This window comes from Euleptes europaea, chromosome 3 (genome assembly GCF_029931775.1).
Source record: "Euleptes europaea isolate rEulEur1 chromosome 3, rEulEur1.hap1, whole genome shotgun sequence".
Classification (NCBI taxonomy): domain Eukaryota; kingdom Metazoa; phylum Chordata; class Lepidosauria; order Squamata; family Sphaerodactylidae; genus Euleptes; species Euleptes europaea.
The window spans coordinates 121,816,857-121,838,783 of record NC_079314.1 but is presented as its reverse complement, the minus strand read 5'-3'; the positions used below and the strand labels follow the sequence as shown (position 1 = coordinate 121,838,783).

General features: G+C 51.3%; 1 protein-coding gene and 1 non-coding gene across 2 annotated transcripts in view; one reads left to right on the top strand and one right to left on the bottom strand.

The window, feature by feature from the left end:
* Positions 1–3,700: 3,700 nt before the first annotated feature.
* CCDC136 (coiled-coil domain containing 136) overlaps positions 3,701–21,927 on the bottom strand; it is a 49,136-nt gene continuing 30,909 nt past the window's right edge. Inside the window, exons 4-9 of the mRNA XM_056846634.1 lie at positions 21,066–21,440; positions 19,976–20,093; positions 16,893–17,148; positions 14,689–14,835; positions 11,814–11,925; positions 3,701–3,800 (exon numbers count right to left, since the gene is read on the bottom strand). Coding sequence (XP_056702612.1) covers positions 11,824–11,925; positions 14,689–14,835; positions 16,893–17,148; positions 19,976–20,093; positions 21,066–21,440 — 998 coding nt within the window. The 3' untranslated portion in view covers positions 3,701–3,800; positions 11,814–11,823. The remainder of the gene's footprint in view (positions 3,801–11,813; positions 11,926–14,688; positions 14,836–16,892; positions 17,149–19,975; positions 20,094–21,065; positions 21,441–21,927) is intronic.
* TRNAV-AAC (transfer RNA valine (anticodon AAC)) lies at positions 8,366–8,437 on the top strand. Its single transcript has one exon. It is a non-coding gene; the product is annotated as a tRNA-Val (tRNA).

Below are 21,927 nucleotides of genomic sequence, written 5' to 3'. Positions count from 1 at the left end.
TAGTGGTTAAGAGCAGCGGTGGTTTGGAGCGGTGGACTCTGATCTGGACAACCGGGTTTGATTCCCCAACTCCTCATGAGCATCTGGTGAACCGGGTTGGTTTCCTCACTCCTCCACATGAAGCCAGCTGGGTGACCTTGGGCTAGTCACAGCACTCTCAGCCCCACCTACCTCACAGGGTGTCTGTTGCAGGGAGGGGAAGGAAAGGTGATTGTAAGCCGGTTTGATTCTTTCTTAAGTGGTAGAGAAAGTCGGCATAAAACCAACTCTTCTTCTTTGAGGCAACTCAAGGAAGCTGTGGAATCATCATGTAACCAGGGGGGCATCCTTGGATAAAGGAAAGTTCTAACTTGCCTTGCAGGGCCCATTCCATTAAAGGTAACTGCAAGAGGAACCAATTCGTGAAATGGTGCGGACAGAATGACCAACCTGAGCTTCAACAATTGAGGTAGGTGGGGCTGAGAGAGCACTAAGAGAGCTGTGACTAGCCCAAGGTCACCCAGCTGGCATGTGTAGGAGTGGGGAAGCAAATCCAGTTCACCAGGTTAGCCTCCGCCGCTCATGTGGAGGAGTGGGGAATCAAACCCGGCTCTCCAGATCAGAGTCCACTGCTCCAATCACCACTACACCACGCTGCCTTATTTTCGATGTACCTAGTAGGATTTTATGTAGACTCCAGTGTATTTTATACTTGGGATTATACTTGGTTTTAATGTTTTAAAGCTTTTTGAATATGTCTGGCGGTGTGCCGTATCAATAAATGACTGATTGGCAGGCTTTTGCCCGCCCCCACCTGGCAATTGGCAAGCCTAACCCGCCAGCAGATCTTTGTTCCCTACCCACCCATGACTGGGGGCGCCCGTTCTGTCCGTGAAGGGAAAACGGGGAGAACAAGGCGTCCGTTCCATCTTTTTCATTTCAAACATTTGTATCTGGCTCTTCTATAAGTTAAGAGTTTAAGAACTAATTTATACAAATAAAAACCAGTGAGTAACTACCAAATCTGCCTAATCTGATATTGAGATAATCAGATACAAGAGATTGTAGTGATGGCCACAAGCATAGTTGGCGTTAAAAGGGATTGGACAGATTCATGAAGGAGAGGTCTATCTGTGGCTGCTAGTCATGGTGGCTAAAGGAAACCTCCACATTCAAAGACAGTCAACCTGTGAATGCCAATGCCGGGAGGCAACATCAGGGGAAGACCTCAGCCTCTATGCCCTGTTGTTGGCCCAGAGGAACTGGTTGGCCACTGTGTGAGGCAGGATGCTGGACTAGATGGACCCTCACTGGTCTGAACCAGCAGGCCTCTTCTGAGGTTCTTACCAGGGGAAGGACTTGGCCTCTGTGCCCTGTTGCTGGACCTCCAGAGGAACCGGTTGGCCCCTGTGTGAGACGGGATGCTGGACTGGATGGACCTCAGTGGTCTGATCCAGCAGAGCTCTTCTGATGTTCTTAGGTAATGGCAACTCCATCAGAATGCCAAGCTCTGCCCCCTATCTGTCTACAAACCTTTTTAGAAGCCACATCTTATAGGCCTTCCCAAAAAACGCAAAGGGTTGAGAGATCTCCTCGGGGACACCATGCCACAACGGTGGAACTCTAGCAGGAAATCCCACCTTCTCTCTAAGGCCCGCCGACTGGGCAAACAAGAGAGATTTCTCTGGGTTGATTTCCAGGTCCATACCAGGGCTACAAAGGGTTTCAGAGGTAACAACCGGCACCCTGGATGGAACTCAGAACCGAGTCTGGGGGATTCCTTGGTGAAGGATGTAGTCATAGAATCACAGAATCATACCATCAGAGTTGGAAGGGACTACCAGGGTCATCTAGTCCAACCCCCTGCACAATGCAGGAAACCCTCTATTCCTTCATCCAAATCAATTATAAAGATGCTGAACAACACAGGGCCCAGGACAGGTCCCGGAGGCACTCCACTAGTCACTTCTCTCCAGGTGGATGAGGAACCATTAACAAGCACTCTTTGGGTGCGATCTGTCAACCAGTTACAGATCCACCTAACAGAAATAGGATCTAAATCACATTTTTCCAATTTGTCAACGAGAATACTATGTTGAACCTTATCAAAAGACTTACTGGAATCTAGATAAACTTTGTCTACAGCATTCCCCTGATCCAGCAAGGTAGTAACTTTCTCAAAAAAAGGATTAGTCTGTCATGACTTGTTCTTGAGAAACCTGTGCTGGCTCTTAGTGATCAGATCCATCCTTTCTAAATGCTCAAGGACTGACTGTTTGATGATTTGTTCGAAAACCTTTCCCAGTATAGAAGTCATGACAGAAGACAGCCAAGCCATGTGGTATTTATAAAGATCTTTTTTTTTTTTTACTGAGTTACAACATAGAACAAAGAGAAAGAGGGGCTTTCGTGGCAATCGGCCTCTTCTTCGATGGGAAACAAGAGCAAGACGCAAAAGGTGTGGCAGCGGACGGAAAGACGGTGGAGGGACGCCCGCTGGAAGGCGAGCACTCCCCCGAAGCATGCAGGGCAGAGATCTGATGCCCACATCCCACGCCACATTCCACCCTCTGTGGCTTGTCGCCCGCCGTGACTTGCTGAGCCTTCGATCGGTGCAAACAGTGGCCAGGCAACCTCCCCGTCCCTTCTGCTTCTCCTCCAGCCGTTCCCCAAATAGTCACGTCAACACTAAAGGCGCCACAACCACAAGCAGATGAGAGTTCCACAGCCGGGACGCAACCGTGTGCGACAGTTAAGACCGGGGAAGGCAGGTGAGGGCGGACAACACGAAGGAGGAATGCAGAAACCGAAGACAGCGGAAACAGGCAATGGGGCCGTGGGGACGAAAGGAAGGGGGGCGAACCCGTGAGGAAAAGGACCAGTCGGCCGGCAGGTGGATCCGTTCCGCTTGGGCCCCTGAGGAGGTCACGGCTCTGCTCCCGCGTTCCCTTTCACAGTGTTAAAACCAGGCTTTCGGTGTTGCCCGAAAGAAATTGCCCTGCACACCCAACCATTCCTCCACCCCAACCCCAAGGAAAAACACCCTCAGCTGTGCACGGGGCATTGCTCTCTGGCGCCCTCTTTGGCTGGCACAAAGAGGAAAACAGGGGAGAGGGGTTGAGGGGAGGGATTGTGCCCCTGATCTATGCTGGTGGGTCAGCCCGCCCTCTCCCCTAGGAAGGGCTCGGGCCAAGACGCTCCTCCCGCTTCCCTCCTTGGTCCCAGCCTTCCTCCCGCTTAGAACCCCCACCGGTTGCGACCCCGAGGGGGATGCAGAAAGCCATGCGCTGAGGTCTAGGGTGACCTTGTCTGATATCCTAAGGCCAAAAATCTGGAGGGGGAGGCAAAGTTTGGGTAGACAGAGGTTTGCATGGTGCTCCCTCACCAGGTACTCCTGCCCCAGGGGGTGTGAGGCCCAGCATAAGCCGGGGGGTGGGGAGGCTGGTGCTAGAAGTGGCTCTCTACGTAGCGAAGAAGATTGCACACCGCCATTGTCTTGGCAGGGCCAACAAGATCGGGTGGGTCTCTCCAAAGGCCCAGGGGGCTGGATCCAGAGATTCCAACCTCCTTGGCACTAGCAGGAGACCTGGCTTCGTTATGGGGACGGGGTGGTCAAGGGGTGGGGGGGTGTTGAGCGCTTGCAAGGTTCCGATGGGCTGGGGCACGTGGCTCAGGTGGTCCTCTCCAAAGCGGGGTGGGGGGCGGCGCGCTCTTCAGGTTGGTAGCGAAGTGCCGCTGCATCTCTTCAGGCAGGGGTACAGGAGCAGTCCCCCCGCCAGCACGACAAAGAGGGCAATGGGCTTCAGCCCTCCGACTGGGAGCTGCACAAAAGAAAGGGCGGGGAGAAAGTCAGAGGTCAGCAATGGAGCCGTGAAACTTTCCAGGCTTCGTCTCTCTTCCATGCACCAGAGTTAATTGAACCACACTAATGTCCCCTGAAGAGCATTGTGAGATTATTTCTTTTAACCATCGGTCAAGCCCTGCTCCCGAGAAGATGGCGGCAATAAGGCGGGAGGGGGTCACGTCCTTCCATCCTTCCGCCTCCCCCCTTTTGTTTCTTAGAACAGGCAGCGAAAGCTCTATAGTTCCTCAGCCATCCCATGAGAACCCAGCAATTGATTCACATGAACGCATCAAAGTCAGTATTGTCTACTCAGACCGGCAATGGCTCTCCAGGGTCCCAGGAAGAGGTCTTTCACATCACCTACTTGCCCTGTCCCTTTAACTGGAGATGCCGGGGATTGAACCTGGGACCTTCTGCATGCCAAGCAGATGCTCTACCACTGAGCCACGGCCCCTTCCGATGCACCCATTGCCCAGCCAGTCACCTCTGGGCCGAGGCCTTCGCACCACACAACCGGCGCATAGTTCTGAAAGCGTTCTGGATCTAGGGAGCCTGGATTCAAGTCAGAGGGCCGGAAGCACAGCAGTACTCTGGAGTAGCCAGCAGAGTGGTTAGTTAGTTTTGACCAAGGCGGGCCACAAATAACTATACAGCTAAACCCTCACTACGCCACGAAGGTCACAGGGTAGTTACGCTAACTCCTCTTAACATAAACCTCACCGGGTTTTGGGGAGAATAAAAGGGAAGAGGGAGAACCGTCTATAGCAGTGGTTCCCACAGTGGGCAGTACCACCCCTGGGGGGCAGTGGGATTACCTAGGGGAGCACTAAGAGGCAAGGGGGCAGCAGGGGGCGCTAGAGGTGGCCCCCTTCAACTGTGTTGTTCGCTAATTTACAATAGATCAAGCTATGGAACCATGCTGGCAAATATGGTGGAAACTATCAAAAAAAATTCCCAGACTTTGCTGGTTCCACGGATCCAAGTTCATCAGTTTAGTTGAATAAATTTCAACTAAAAATTTTTTTGATTTTGAAAAATGTGCTATTAATTGTTACTGTTTTGAAATGTTATTGTTATTATCTTCTTTACTGAGTCATGCAAACCCCCTATTTTGAATAATGCTTTTTATAGGATAGGGTAGGGGGCCCTGGGGTTGAGTTTGTGGAACCAAGGAGGCAGTGGCCCGAAATGTTTGGGAACCGCTGGTCTATAGCCTCCCAAGCTCCTTGGAAGCAGGACAGGATTTAAAATACGCTGAATATGGAAAGGACAAGGAACTGTAATATGTATAGACATACTGCTCCAAGTTTTACACTGTTATATTTGGCCTAGCAGTACTGCAGTCCAAACTCGGCTCACCGCCTGGGTTCGATCCCAACAGAAGTTGGTTTCAGGTAGCCGGCTTAAGTTTGACTCAGCCTTCCATCCTTCCGAGGTGGGTAAAATGAGTACCCAGCTTGCTGGGGGTAAAGGGAAGATGACTGGGGAAGGCACTTGCAAACCACCCTGCAAACAAAGTCTGCCTAGAAAACGTCGGGATATGACGTCACCCCATGGGTCAGGAAGGATCCAGTGCTTGCACAGGGGACCTTTACCTTTAATTCGTTTTTTATCTGTATTTTATCTATTTTGTTACCAATCCTTATAGCGTCATAGAGTCGGGAGGGGCCATAGAGCCATCTAGTCCAACCCCCTGCTCAATGCAGGACCACCCTAGAGCATCCCTGACAAGTGCTTGTCCAGCCTCTGCTCAAAGACTCACCACCACCCTAGGTAGCTGATTCCACTGCCCAACTACTGTTACTGTAGCAATTTTTTCCTAATATCCAGGCGGTACCTTTCTGCCCACCATTTAAACTCATTATTGAAATGCAAGGATTTAGGTTTTTGGAAATGTAGCACAGAAATGCAATATGACATTTTCTGGTCTACGACTGCAATAAATCATTATTATTAATACGCTGAATAAAAACGACTCACTAACATCACGGACATACAGAGGGTAGTAGTAGGAGAGATGTGCCCAGGAATGAATCCTTGGCATATGCGGGGGGGGGGGGGGAGAGATAGCAACTCTGGGGGCCCCAGAGCTGCAGCTTGGGGGGAGAGGGTTAACTCCCCCCCATACACACATCATTTCTCCAACTTCAAAGATCCCCCCACCCCAGCTGCCATGTGCCCTATCAGGGAAAGTACAAAGACCACCCTCCCCAATGCCAGAGCTCGTCTGATGCGCCCTCTACCTACCTAGGGTTGCCAACCTCCAGGTACCAGCTGGAGATCTCCTGCTATTACAACGGATCTCCAGCTGATAAGAGATCAGTTCTTCTAGAGAAAATGGCCTCTTTGGCAATTGGACTCTATGACATTGAAGCCTCATCCCTCTCCAAACCCCGCCCTCTTCAGTCTCCACCCCTAAAATCTCCAGGTATCTCCCAGCCCAGAGCTGGCAACCCTAGCTGGAGATCTTCTGCTATTACAACTGATCTCCAGCCGATAGAGACCAGTTCGCCTGGAGAAAAATGGCCACTTTGGCAATTGGACTCTATGGCACTGAAGTCCCTCCCCTCCCCAAACCCCACCTTCCTCAGGCTCCACCCCAAAAGCCTCCCACCTGTGGCAAAGAGGGACCTGGCAACCCTATCTCCAGCACTGCTTTTAATGAAGAAACACCAGCTAAGAGATCCTTTCACAGATCTCTTCTGCTTTGACCCTGAGTGGCCCCGAGACAGCTTTCCCTGCCTGTCCGCAACCTGGATGCCACAGTGACCTTGCATGGGGTGGGGAGATGGGGCGGTAGCCCCCCCCCGAGTTTGGGCAAGGGACATTAACAGGCTTCCGACAGCACCAGACCAGGAAAGCGTTTGGCCACCTCAAATCTTATCGCAGCCACCAATGGGCTTGGGGGGGGGGGGAATGCTGAAACTCAGCTTCAGATCCCTGTCTGTAAAATGAGGCCTACCCTATAGGGTTGTTGTAAGAACTACAGAGATCACATGTATGAAGGGTACTGAAATTGCGCTACAGACACAGTAAAAGTTTACATTTTCTATTCCAAAATAATACCCATCACCTCCTGGGCGGGAGGGGGGAGGAGGAGGAGGAAGAAGAAGAGTTGGTTTTTATATGTCATCTTTCTCTACCACTTAAGGTAGAATCAAACCAGCTTACTATTCACCTTTCCTTCCTCACACAAGTGAGGTAGATTGGGCTGAGAGAGTGTGACTAGCCGAAGGTCACCCAGCTGGCTTTGTGGAGGAGTTGGTTCTCCAGATTAGCCTCCACCGCTCATGTGGAGGAGTTGGGGAATCAAACCCAGTTCTCCAGATCAGAGTCCACCGCTCCAAACCACCATTTTTAACCACTACACCACGCTGGCTCTTTACAATGACCTTTCAGGGCAGGGGGGAGATCTGTTATATATTCTCCATCTGTCTGACACACCAAGAAATGACTGTTCTCCAAAGTTCAGTGGGCCACAAAGTCTGCATGTTATGAATCCCTTTGGTAAAAAAATACGAGTGATGGTATGGGGTAATGGTTACGGTGTCTGACTAAGACTGGAGGGCCTGTGTTCAAATGCCCCATGTGACATATTGAAAAAACGGCTGGCCATCCGAGCACAATTCCAGCAAGTATTCAAAAGTTTCAAAACCCTCCCTGCTTTTCATTGTCATTTAATCTTGGATATATTTGAGAAAAGCCTGTTAAACCTGGTTGACAATTTCCTGGCTGAGAAAAGACTATTGAACCTGGTTGAGACTAAATCTTGTCGAAGGCCTTCACGGTCAGAGTTCATCTGTTCTTGTAGGTTATCCGGGCTGTGTGACCGTGGTCTTGGTATTTTCTTTCCTGACGTTTCACCAGCAGTTGGCCGGCATCTTCAGAGGAGGAACACTGAAGGACAGTGTCTCTCAGTGTCAAAGTGTGTTGGAAGAGCAATATATATTGTCAGAAGGGGGTTTGGGTTTGAGCTGACAATATTTAGTCTCAACCAGGTTCAATAGTCTTTTCTCCGTTAAACCTAGTTGAGAAACTCTTCAGCCCCTAAATGGAAATCCCCCCAAGCCCACCAAATAGGTTACCCGCCTCCGTCAAAGCCAGTCATGTGACCGAGCCCTTAAGGTTGTCACATGATGGCTCCCTGACCAGCTATGGGGCCCGTCTGCTTCTTACTTACAAATTAGCACGACCTGCCTCCCCTCCATTAAAGCTGAGATTGCAAAACTAACTGCAGAGGATTGTAGGAGGTCATGGAGTGGAGATGGTTGCGGAAAGAGAGGGGAGAAGCCCTGGTGCACAGGAAGAGGACCCAAGGCCACCCTACATGTGACCACAGAGACTGGAGAGGGACTGTCCTTTTAGAAAAGGTGCTGCAGGGCAAGATCTACGGATGAAAAATCTAGGGCACAAGATCCCGAGCAAAATATGGAAGGTTGCTGGTTTGACTGCATACTGCCTCTAGGGTTGCCAGCTCTGGGTTGGGAAATTCCTGGAGATTTGAGGGTAAAGCCTAGGAACAGCAGGGTTCTGGGAAAGGGAGGGGCTGTGGCTCAGTGGCAGAGCATCTGCTTAACATGCAGAAGGTCCCAGGTTCAATCCCCAGCATCTCCAGTTAAAGGGACTAGGCAGGTAGGTGATGCGAAAGACCTCTGCCTGAGACCCTGGAGAGCCGCTGCCAGTCTGAGTAGACAATACTGATTCGGTATAAGGTTTATGCGTTCATGTGACCTCAGCAGGAAAGCCAGCATGGTGTAGTGGTTAAGAGCGGTGGACTTTAATCTGGAGAACTGGGTTTGATTCCCCACTCCTCCACATGTGCAGCAGACTGTAATCCAACGAACTGTGCTGGTTTCCCCACTCCTACGCATGAAGCCAGCTGGGCAACCTTGGGCTAGTCTCAGCTCTCTTTGAGCTCTCTCACCGCAGCCAGCATGGTGAAGTGCTTAAGAGCGGTGGTTTGGAGAACCAGGTTTGATTCCCCACTCCTCCACATGAGCGGCGGAAGCTAATCTGCTGAACCAGGTTGGTTTCCCCGCTCCTCCACATGAAGCCAGCTGGGTGACCTTCTTCTTCAGGGTATAATGCCAGAGCCCCACCAGCCAAAGCTGCCATTTTCTCCAGGGGGAAATGATCTCTGTGGTCTGGAGATCAGTTGTAATTCCAGGAGACCTCCCGGTCCCACCTGGAGGTTGGCAATCCTAACCATTTCTCTAAGAATGTGGAGATCAGAGAGAACTGTATAAAACTTTCACGTAGGTGGTATCTTACTCCATCGAGGTGGGGGGGAAATGTTTAAGAACCTCTCTAATATTTCCTGAGAATGTGGGAGCACTTTGTTCCCTATGGGGTGGAGATGCCCAGCAGTTAAAGGGTATTGGAGAAAGGAATGTGCCAGATTTCAGGGATGGAAGCACCAACGTCAACTGGAATGTTTCTTGCTAGGATTTAATGAAAAAGGCCCTATCCAGAAGTAAATGGGATTTAATTTGGCCAGTGTTGGTAGCTGCCAAGAATGCTTCTAGCAAAAAGCTGGAAGCAGGAGCGATTCCTAATGCCAAAAGCTGGCTACGTATGATAAGGAATATCCTGCTAAAGGATAACATTACTGTTTAAATTGGATGGGCAGGACAAGCATAAGGCATGGACTATATATACACGACGCTGGACTCCTTTAATTGCCTTTCGGAATCGGAAATTTCCTATAGAAATAGCAAAGAGTGAAATTTTAAAACTGGATCTGAATTAAATGTGGGGGGGAATAAAGACTCAGAAAATAAATAAGCTAACCTGATTGTATGGAAATATAAGCAGAAATAATTAGCTAGACAATATAAATCCACTGAATAATGTCATTATATGTGAAGCATATATGTGTCATATTTTGTAATTATCTATTTCAATTCTTTATCACTAAAAATCTCTGCGGTGGCGAGCTCTCTGGTTTGGAGCAGGGGCCACAACACTCAGCGTTGCCAGGTCCCTCTTCGCCACCGGCGTGAGGTTTTTGGGGCAGAGTCTAAGGAGGGCGGGGTTAGAGAAGGGGAGGCACTTCAGTGCCATAGAGTCCAATTGCCAAAGCGGCCATTTTCTCCAGGGGAACTGATCTCTTATCGGCTAGAGATCAGTTGTAATAGCAGGAGATCTCCAGCTAGTACCCTAACTACAATGGGATAAAGGAATTACCCCTTCTGTCCCACACTGCTTTTCCAAAGTCCACATTTCAGACATGCAGCTGCCACAAGGACTTTGAATCCGCTTGGAGGTCCATGGGAAACTCAGTTCCCAGCTCCACGGGGGAGGGCTGATTCGGATTGGGACCGAATGCAAGGAGAAAGCATGCAAGGAGAAAGTGCTTCGGCCTTCACCCCATGTTCCCCCAACCTGCAAAGGCCCGAGGAGCTACTAGGAGCCATTATTTGTTGCGCTGACGAAACGTGTGTATACTTAGGGTTGCCAACCTCCAGGTGCTAGCTGGAGATCTCCTGCTATTACAACTGATCTCCAGCCGATAGAGATCAGTTCCCCTGGAGAAAATGGCCGCTTGGGCAATTGGACTCTATGGCACTGAAGCCCCTCTCCAAACCCCGCCCTCCTCAGGCTCCGCCCCCAAAATCTCCAGGTATTTCCCAACCCAGAGCTGTGACCAAAATACGATAGCCTCAGTTTAGTCATTTTAGCTTCTAGGGTCAGTTCAGGCTTGATTTGAACATTTAAGACCTCCACTTAAAGGCGCACCGACCCCTGGGGGCGGTGGCGGGGGAGAGAAATCACTTCATGAAGGATGGGAAAAGTAGGATGTTGGGCAGTTGTCCGCATATAGTGTATGATTTAATCTGATAATTGACATGGCCTTAAACCCGCTGTCCGTGGATACGTCGGCCATCTCCAATAGTACACACTGCCGTCTGCTGGACCCCTGGGGAAACGCGCTTAGCTCCCAGAGCAGATGGGTAGAGCTCGATGCATTTCAGAATGCATCCCATGAGGTTTAGCAATGTTGTTCGACAGGGGAATCAGCTACCTAGGGAGGTGGTACAACAACCATCTTCAAGTACCTGAAGGGCTGTCTCATATTGAGGATGGTGCCGAGTTGTTTTCTGTTGCCCAAGAAGGTCGGACCAGAACCAATGGGTTGAAATTAAATTAAAAGAGTTTCCGTCTACACATTAGGAAGAATTTTCTAACAGTTAGAGCGGTTCCTCAGTGGAACAGGCTTCCTCGGGAGGTGGTGAGCTCTCCTTCTCTGGAGGTTTTTAAGCAGAGGCTAGATGGCCTTCTGCCAGCACAGCTGCTTCTGTGACCTTAGGCAGATCATGAGAGGGAGGGCACCTTGGCCAGCTTCTGGGCATGAAGTATGGGTCACTGGGGGTGTCGGGGCAGGTCGTTCATAATTTCCTGCATTGTGCAGGGGGTTGGACTAGATGACCCTGGTGGTCCCTTCCAACTCTATGATTCTATACTGTCTGGTCCTTTTAACTGGAGAGGCCGGGGATTGAACCTGGGACCTTCGGCATGCCAAGTAGATGCTCTACTACTGAGCCACACACATACATGATGCTGCCTTATACTGAATCAGACCCTCGGTCCATCAAAGTCAGTGCTGTCTACTCAGACCGGCAGCGGCTCTCCAGGGTCTCAGGAAGAGGTCTTTCCCATCACCTCCTTGCCTAGTCCCTTTAACTGGAGAAGCCGGGGATTGAACCTGGGGCCCTTGGCATGCCAAGCAGAGGCTCTACCACTGAGCCACGGCCCCTCCCCTGCTGTGTTAACGCAGCTGGCTAGAGGTGATCGCTGCAAACATAGGGATGGATGAGGCCAGAGGAGGACAGAGTGACGGTTCGAGGGGTCGGACAGGAAAGGGAGATGTGACTGAAGGGGAGTGGGGCGCAGACACAAAGCCACAGGAGTCGGGGAGCGGATCGGAGGGGTCCGGCATGCGGGTGGCCAAAGCGAAGCACGGCTCAGCGGAAGAAGCGGATACCAATACCTGATCGGGATTAGGAAGAGGTCTCGGCCCACCAGCACCAGAGCAGAGCCACTATCACAACCAGTCCTATGAGAGGGAGTGAGATCATGGGGGGGTCGGGTGCGTGGGGGGCCTGGGGAGGGTGGGGGGAGCGTGGAATGGAGCGGGGGTGAGGCCACAGAACACCACAGAAGGGGGAGATGAGCCGAGGTTGGGGAGAGAGAGAAAAGAGAGAGATTAGAGCTCGGGGTCTCTGGTCTGAGACAGTCTCGGCCCAAGGGAGGGACTTGGCAACTGATCGGGATACGTTCACGGGAGCAAAGAGGAACTGCTGCGTTGGTCCAGCTCCCAGCTTTGAAGCTCTGTGATGGAGCTAGCAGAGAATTCCTAGCACCCCTTGGGTCCAGTTCTGACAACCTTTCGAAAGTAGCCGGGCAAGCGCCTCTACGTGAAAAACATTACATGGGCAAACATTTCCTGAATCCTGTTATCAGGATCCTAGATTCTCTCGAATCCTGCAGAGAAACTGCACGTGTGCCTCATCCCAAGTAACATTTCCATGCAGCCAGCCCCGTTTTGAACACATGAAGCTGCCTTCCTTATCTGGAATCAGACCCTCGGTCTATCAAAGTCAGTATTGTCTACTCAGACCAGCAGCGGCTCTCCAGGATCTCAGGCAGGGGTCTTTCACATCACCTACTTGCCTAAGTCCCTTTAACTGGAGATGCCGGGGATAGAACCTGAGACCATTTGCATACCAAGCAGAAGCTCTACCACTGAGCAACAGCCCCTCCCCGTTTTAACGACGCCGGTCTGCAAGTTTGGAGCGACAGGTCCCAAAGGGTCATCTGGGGTTGTCTTCTGCCCCGGTCCAATCCCCTTCTCCCCACACTAGGCAGAATGGGGGACTGGAGCGAGCAGATCGATGAGGAGTCAGCCTCCGTCCATGTGAGTTTCTGGATCCAGGCTCTGGATGGATGGGCAGCCGGCAAAATTGGGAAAGCTTCTACAGAGCAGCAGCTGCATATATGTGCACTAATCCGCTCCAGAGAGTGGCTAATTCATCCGGCCCCAGCCCGCAAGGCAGGTTTAGGTCGTTTATGCATGGGTACATCCGCTCACGTTCGCCCCCGGTGTGAATCGGGTGTTCCTTGGAGTTATGCATGAGTTTTCCGTCCATTAGAGATGACCTCGCTGCCAGCTCGCGCAATGTCCGGGTCTTCCCATTCCTCTGTTAACCCGACTCTCCCCTCTCCCCTGAGCAAAGCCTGGGTGAAATCCCCAAGCATAAGGCAAAGTGCGGGACACGCAAGCTTGGTTTCTCTCACAGCCAATTACAAAGCAGCATGTAAAGAGGCGGGGATTCAAATGCTTCTTGCTTCCTCTGAGCTCTTTCTGAGCAAAAGAAAACCTTTTTAAAACCGAGGCTTCGATTTCTTCCCCCCCCCCTTCCTTTCAGATTGCTCCATTATTTATGTTGTGATTCTTAAAATGCTTTTTTATGTGGCAATTGGTTTGGGGTGGGTGGGAATTTTCTCTCACAGTGAGCACTACAAGCCAATTACAAAGCAGCATTTCAAGGGGTGGGGACTTGATTTGAGCTTGGAGGCTGCTGGAGCAGAGATTCCCAACAGGAAAGTGTGGGTCCAGCCAGCAACGAACCTCCGGTAAAATTCCCATGCATAAACGACCTTACCTGACTCCCGGTGGCCCTCACAGATTGAGCAAAAAAAATCAAGAGACAATTAGTGAACAGGGAGAATTAATTTTAATCTACCCTGAGACCCCTCTGGGCGCCTCCGAGTGAATTAAAATTTTCCCCCTCTCTCATATTGTGCTCTGCGCTTGCCACGGCCCTCTTCTTGCTCCTGCCAAGTTTAGACCTAAATTCTAAAGAGAACTAATCCAGCGATATAAGCATATGAAGCTGCCTTATATAGAGTCAAACCGCCTAGCTCTGCTTTGACTGGTAGTGGATTGCCAAGGCCTGAAGCTCCGGTCTCTCTCAGCCCGGCTGCACGAGATCATTTTTAAAGGAGAGATGCTGGGAATCGAACCCGGGGCTCTCTTCATGCAGGGTGGGTTCTAGGGGCCCCGCTTGGCCACGGCTCCTCCCTAAACATTCGCCAGCCATGATTGTATTAGCCGCTCGTGCTCCATCCACTGAGCCAGCTGGCCGCCTGGGGACCGCAAAAGAAAGAGAGGTAAGCGGGGAGAGATCCCACACCATCACTGCTCACTTTTGAGGCAGGGAACACGTGGGATTGAAGCCTGAGAGAAAAAGAAGCGTTTGAGTCCAGTAGAAGAAGGAGGAGAAGAAGAGTGGGTTTTTATATGCTGACTCTCTCCACCTTTTTAAGGAGAATCAAACCGGCTTACAATCACCTTCCCTTCCCCTCCCCACAGCAGACACCCTGCGAGGTAGGTGGGGCTGAGAGAGTTCTGAGAGAAGTGTGACTGGGCCAAGGTCACCCAGCTGGCTTCATGTGGAGGAGTGGGGAACCAACCCGGCTCTCCAGATTCGAGTCCACCGCTCATGTGGAGGAGCGGGGAATCAAACCTGGTTCTCCAGATTAGAATTCACCGCTCTTTACCACCGCTCTTAACCACGCTGGCTCTCACCTGCACCTTAGAGACCAATAAGATTTCCAGGGTATAAGCTTTCGAGAGTCAGAAGCCTATCGGACAAAGGGAGCTTTGACTCTCGAAAGCGCACGCCCTGGAAACTCCTGTCAGCCTCTAAGGTGCTACCGGATTCGAATCTTGCTCACCTACTGCAGACCGACGTGGCTGCCCACCTGAAACTAGCCCTAGTAGAAAAACTGACAGATCCCCCTGCTAAGCAGAGCCGCTTACACCCCACCCACCCCCGATCCCGATCCCTCTGCAGGATTACCCGTCCCCCGACGACGGGGATGGTGCCGTTGAGCCTCTCGATCTCTTCTTTGCAGAGCCGCAGCTCCTCCTGCAGCCGTTCCCACTCCTGGCGGCTGACCTCGTACATGCTCTCCATCTCCCGGAGGTTGTCCTTGGCCTGGTTGCACTGCGGAAGGGGGAGGGAGAAAGTAGGGTGGGGAAGGGGTCAAGCCATGCTCTTCCACTGGTTTTCCTCGCCTGCCTTTCTGAGATGCTCGGAGATGCCTTTCTGAGATGCCCACCGACAGCAGCGACAGCAGCTGTGCCCAGTAGGGGCTGAGAAATCATCTGGATCTGTTGACTGCCTGGCAGTCCATGGCACAGCGCTGGGGGGGGGAGGGTGCTGGACTGAGGGGGCTGGAGATTTTGGGGTGCAGCCTGGGGAAGGCAGGGTTTTTTGGGGGGAAGGGACCTCAATTCAGGGATAATCCCATATGGTCTGCCTTCCGAAACAGCCATTTTCTCCAGGGGAACTAATCCTTGTAGTCTGGAGGTCACATGAACACACATGAACACATGAAGCTGCCTTATACTGAATCAGACCCTCGGTCCATCAAAGTCAGTATTGTCTGCTCAGACCGGCAGCGGCTCTCCAGGGTCTCAGGCAGAAAAGGGTCTTTCACATCACCTACTTGACTGGTCCCTTTAACTGGAGATGCCGGGGATTGAACCTGGGACCTTCTGCATGCTGAGCAGATGCTCTACCACTGAGCTATGGCCCTTCTCCAGTTGAGTCCGAAGTGAGTTTTTTTCTTGGCAGGACTCCTGTGTCTCATGCAGATGAGTGACAAACAGGTGAATGCCTCTGAGAAGCAGCAGCCATATGTTGGGGTGAACTGGATTCAAGAGAGAGCAGAAGGGAAAACTCTGGCAGATGCAGCTTCTCCTGCCCCAATTACACTGTTTTGTACACCTGGGTGCCAACCTCCAGGTGGGGCCGGAGATCTCCTGGAATTACAACTAATCTCCAGACTAAAGAGATCAGTTCCCCTGGGGGAAAATATGGCTGCTCTGAAGGGCAGACTCTGTTGTATTCTACCCACCCAAGACCCTTCCCCTGCCCAAACCGCACCCTTCTTAAAGCCTTCCAAGTTGGCAGCCATCACCACATCCTGGGGCAGGGAGTTCCACAATAAGAACATAAGAAAATAAGAACAATAAGAACACAAGAAAAGCCAACCAGGAGCCTCCAGGAAGCCCAGAAGCAAGACGGCTGCAGCAGCATTGTCCTCCCTGTGTCTCTCCTCCATGAATATGCCCACTCCCCTCTTAAAGCCTTCCACGTTGACAGCCATCACCACATCTCCAAATTGGAAGGCTTTAAGAGGGGAGTGGACATGTTCATGGAGGAGAGGGCTATTCGTGGCTACTAGTCAAAATGGATACTAGTCATGATGCATACCTATTCTCTCCAGGATCGGATGGGCATGCCTATTATATTGGGTGCTGTGGAACACAGGCGGGATGGTGCTCTACCACTGAGCTACCACAAGTCGTCTTGTTTGTGGGCTTCCTGGAGGCACCTGGTTGGCCACTGCGTGAACAGACTGCTGGACTTGATGGGCCTGGGTCTGATCCAGCAGGGCCTTTCTTATGTTCTTATCTCTCCTGTCTTGGATGGGGTTATACTCCCCTTAAAAATATTTCTTCCCACAGCGCATCGTTAAATTGTGGAACTCCCTGCCTCAGGATGTGGTGAAGGCTGCCAACTGGAAAGGCTTTATTTAAGAGGGGAGTGGTCATTTCATGGAGGATAGGGCTATCCATGCTACTAGTGAAGATGGATTCTAGTCATGATGCCAACCCTATTCTCTCCAGTCTCAGAGGAGCCTATGATCTGAGGTGCTGTGGAACACAGGCAGGATAAATGCTGCTGCAGTCGCCTTGCTTGTGGGCTTCCTAGAGGCACCTGGTTGGCCACTGTGCGAACAGACTGCTGGACTTGACGGGCCTTGGTCTGATCCAGCATGGCCTTTCTTATGTACTTATGTTTTTTGGTTCTTAAGGCCACCCAGCAGGTTTCATGAGGAAGAGCGAGGAATCGAACCCGGCTCTCCAGATTCGAGTCTGCCGCTCTCAACCACTGGCTCTCTGGGGAACGGGTGGGTGTGCTTGAGGCGCCGCTGCAAAATGTCATCAGGTCGCGAGCGCCGATCCTGCAGGGAGAGCAAGAGCCCCACGCACCTGGGCCTTCACCGTCTCCACCTTCTGCTCTTCGGTCTTCAGCTGCAGCTGCATATCGGATACGTCCTCCTCCTCGTCCAGCCTCGACATCCTGTCGTACTCGTACTCGCTGGCAAAGCCCACGACCTCCACCGACTTGAAGGAGACGCTGCCAGGCCCCTGCAGGCTGGTGCGCTTGCTGTTGAAGTAGTAGCGCTCGATGTTTTCCTCCGAGTCAGACTCAAACGACGGCGAGTCATCCAGCTTGCTTCTAGATCTGTCAGGGGGAAGTTCACTGAGAGGGAGTTGGCTGAAAAACTACTGCAGGGAGAGACGCTGTGCACAACGGGGTGGGCCGGGGTTGGGGAGAGCAGGGGCTCCGGGGCAAGGCAGCACCTATGCCTTGGGAAACTATTCCCAAGAGGGGTCAAGCCACGTTTGCGTCAAGGACAATGGTGGTGGTAGTGGTGGAAAGGGCCGTAGAGCCACAGCCAATTCGTGGTGACCCTGTAGGGGACGGGTGTCGAATGTACAGCCCCCCGAGATGGATCCAGCTTCTTGAGAGCTCTTATCCAGCTCACGAGCCAGCCAAGGCAGCCACCACCACCCCAGGACCGATCTGGGCTGGTGAGATTTATGTCACATCTGACCCTTGTAACAAAGGAGTTCGGCACCCCTGGGGTTTTCAAGCCATATTCTGCTTTCTGCATGTGGATGTATAGACCCCATAGAGCTAGCATTCATTCCGACCTTGGTCACTAAGATATTTGGACCAGATATAAGATCTATCAGCAAAATGATTCTGGATGGTCCTATGTTATCCCAGCAATGGGGGATTATCATAGAATCATAGAGTTGGAAGGGACCACCAGGGTCGTCTAATCCAACCCCCTGCACAATGCAGAAAATTCCAAACTACCTCCCCCCCCACGTGCCCCGTGACCCCTACTCCATGCCCAGAAGATGGCCAAGATGTCCTCCCTCTCATCATCTGCCTAAGGTCATAGGATCAGCATTGCTGACAGATGGCCATCTAGCCTCTTCTTAAAAACATCCAGGGAAGGAGAGCTTACCACCACCAGAGGAAGCCTGTTCCACTGAGGAACCGCTCTTAACTGTTATCTAGCTAATAAACTGCCCCTACTTTTTATTTGTGTTTTGCAGCTCGGTCAGAATTTTAATATCTTATATTTTGAATGATTGAACTTTATGGAGTGTGTATTTTACAATTTATACCACTGAGGAAGGCCTATTGGGCAAAACGCGTTCGGTTTTAAGGATATTTTTTATGATCAACAATGTATTAAAGCAGTGGTTCCCAAACCTTTCGGGCCACCCCCTCCTTGGTTCCACAAACTCAACTCCAGCGCCCCCCTGCCCTATCCTCTAAAAAGCATTATTCAAAATAGGGGTTTGCATGACTCACTAAGGAAGATAATGACAATAAAATTTCAAAACAGTAACAATTAATTACACATCTATTCAAAATCAAATTAAAAGTTTTTAGTTGAAATTTATTCAATGAAACTATGAACTTGATCTAGTGGTACCAGTCTTCAAAGTCTGGAAAAAAATTCTGATAGTTTCCCCCAAATTTGCCAGCATGGTGCCATAGCTTGGTCTATTGTAAATTAGCAAAGAACACAGTTGAAGGAGCCCACCTCTAGCGCTCCCTTGCTGCCCTCTTGCCTCTTAGTACCCCCCTAGATAATTCCACTGCCCCCCAGGGGGTGATACTGCCCAGTTTGGGAACCACTGTATTAAAGCTTTGTCTGTTTCTTATATGAAACTCATTGTTATTCTGCCTATTGTCAGGATTTTCCATCAACCTTTCTGGTGACCTCTCAAATCCCCACTCTGGCATGGAATCTCGCTGGGTGACCCTGGACTGGTCACGCCCACTCTGCTTAAACTACCTCACAGGGTTGTTGTGAGGATTACATAGAGGAAAGGAGAACTAAGTCAGCTGCTTTGGGCCCCCAAGAAAGGTGGGATAGAAATAAAGTAAGTAAATAAACAAACACATAAATAAGGAGGGTTTTCACTGGCAATCATGGAATCATAGAATCAAAGAGTTGAAAGGGACCACCAGGGTCATCTAGTCCAACCCCCTGCACAATGAAGGAAATTCACAACGGCCTCCCCCCACACCCCAGTGACCCCCTACTCCATGTCCAGAAGATGGCCAAAAAAAAAAATCCTCCAGGATCCCTGGCCAATCTGGTCTGCAGGAAACTTGCTTCCTCACCCCAATATAGTGATCGGCATTTCCCTGGGCATGTAAGAAAGGGCCACGGACTGGCAGCGGCTCTCCAGGGTCTCAGGCAGAGGCCTTCCAGATCACCTGCTTGCCTAGTCCCTTTAACTGGAGATGCTGGGGATTGAACCTGGGACCTTCTGCACGCCAAGCAGATGCTCTGCCGCTGAGCCACAGCCCCTCCCCACAGCTCTCCAGGGTCTCAGGCTAAGGTCTTCCATATCACCTACTGTTTGGTCCTTTTTAACTGGAGATGATGAAGAAGAAGAGTTGGTTTTTATATGCCAACTTTCTCTAACACTTAAGGGAGAATCAAACCGGCTTACAATCTCCTTCCCTTCCCCTCCCCACAACAGACACCCTGTGAGGTAGGTGAGGCTGAGAGAGCTCTAAGAGAGCCGTGACTAGCCCAAGGTCGCCCAGCTGGTTTTGTGTGTAGGAGTGAGGAAACCTACCCGGTTCACCAGATTAGAGTCCACCGCTCATATGGAGGAGTGGGGAATCAAACCCGGTTCTCCAGATCAGAGTCCACAGCTCCAAACCACCGCTCTTAACCACTACACCATGCTGGCTCTCACACACGGGGATTGAACCTGGGACCTTCTGCATGCAAACCAGAGGCTCTTTCTCTGAGCCACAGGGTTTGTTTGTTCTCACTGAGGAGCAATTCAACTTTTGAGGGGAAGCGTCTCCACCAGGTGAGGTTTGTCCTGCCTGGGTTCATCTGGAAACACCCCTCACCCTTCTCAAGTGGCCCCATCCGGAGAAACCATCCAGCTGGAAACTCTCCCTTGTCTGTCTCCCCCGTTCCCTGCCAACCAACGCCACGCACAAGATGACGCCTCACCTGTACTTCATGGACTCCAGTTTCTCCAGCTGATGAACCATGATCTTGTTGCTCTCCTGCAAGATCTGGTACTCGTCACTGAGTTCCTGGTACTGAGTCCTCAAGCACTGGAGCTCCTCTGCGAAGCACACAAACTGGGGTAAGGTGCAGCGCCCTCGGCTGAATTTCCACACCCCTTCCCCTAGCCTAGAACAATATATCTTTTGGCGCACAGCTTCAGATCTGTATTTCATTTATCATAGAATCATAGAGTTGGAAGGTCATCTAGTCCAACCCCCTGCACAATGCAGGAAATTCACAACTACCTTCCCAACACACACACCCAGTGACCCCTTGCCCAGAAGATGGCCAAGATGCCCTCCCTCTCATCATCTCCCTAAGGTCACAGAATCAGCATTGCTGACAGATGGCCATCTAGCCTCTGCTTAAAAACCTCCAGGGAAGGAGAGCTTATCAACTCCCGAGAAAGCCTGTTCCACTGAGGAACTGCTCTAACTGTTAGGAAATTCTTCCTAATGTCTGGACAGAAACTCTTTTGATTTAATTTCCACCCGTTGGTTCTGGTCCGACCTTCCTGGACAACAGAAAACAACTCGGCACCCTCTTCTCTATGACAGCCCTTCAAGTACTTGAAGATGGTCATCATATCCCCTCTCAGTCTTCTCCTCTCCAGGCTAAACATACCCAGCTCCTTCAACCTTTCCTCATAGGACTTGGTCTCCAGACCCCTCTCCATCTTTGTTGCCCTCCTCTGGACACGTTCCAGCTTGTCTACATCCTTCTTAAATTGCGGTGCCCAAAACTGAACACAATACTCTAGGTGAGGCCTAACCAGAGCAGGTCTCTCATCCAACCAGGGCTGACACAGCTTAGCTTCCGAGATCTCACTAGACTGGGCCATCCAGCTCAGGGCTTGCTCGTGGATACCTGAGCACTTACCATGAAAGACAGGCAAGTGAAGAACCCCTGACCTGACTTACTGACCCACTGCCGCCTCTCCCTCGTCCCTTGACCATGTCTGCCACCCAGAGATCTATATGAGCGCCTCAGACCTCCAGGATGACCCATGGTGCAGCAATGCTCACGGTACCTTGGAGCCTGGTAACGTTTTCAGAGGGAGCGGCAGTCTGGTTGTCATAATGTGTCACAACCGACAACTCTGGGGACGGCTGGCTGTCTCCGGTGCCCGGCTCCTTCATGTCGATCTCAGCCCGCAAGGAGGTGATCTCCAGGTCGTACTCATTACGGATGTTTTGGACCTGTTCCAGCTCGGCCTTCATCCGGCAGAGTTCCTCCTGCAGTCCGGCAATCTCGTTCTCGTGCAAGGCGGCGGCTTCCTCGGCATCCAAGCGCAAGCTGTGGATCTCCTCGTTGGCTTCCCGGAGCTCCTGCTCGAGGCGATCCAGCTCAACGTCCTTCCCTTCTTGCATTGAATCGAACTCATCCTTCATGGAATGTAGCTGAGCTGGATGGGCGGGGGCAGGGGGAGGAGGCAAAATAATGGAAGGATGATAAGGCAAGGGCGACCATGCTGCAATTTTTTTCGAAGCCAGGCAAGTTATTAATATACAGAATCATAGAACTGGAAGGGACCACCAGGGTCATCTAGTCCAAACCTCTGCACGACGCAGGAATTTCACAGCTACCTTCCCCACACACATCCCAGTGACCCCTGCTCCATGCCCAGAAGATGGGGGTGGGGGGAACTTTCCAGGATCCCTGGCCAATCTGGCCTGGAGGAAAATTGCTTCCTGACCCCTAAAGTGGAGATCGGCACTACCCTGCCCATGTAAGAAAGGACCACGAGAGCCGAGCTCCGGCTCTTCCCTTCCTGCCCTCCCAAGGTCACAGAATCAGCCTTGCTCTCAAATGGCCATCTAGCCTCTGCTTCAAAAGCTCCAAGGAAGGAGAACCCACCACCTCCCGAGGAAGCCTGTTCCACTGAAGCACCG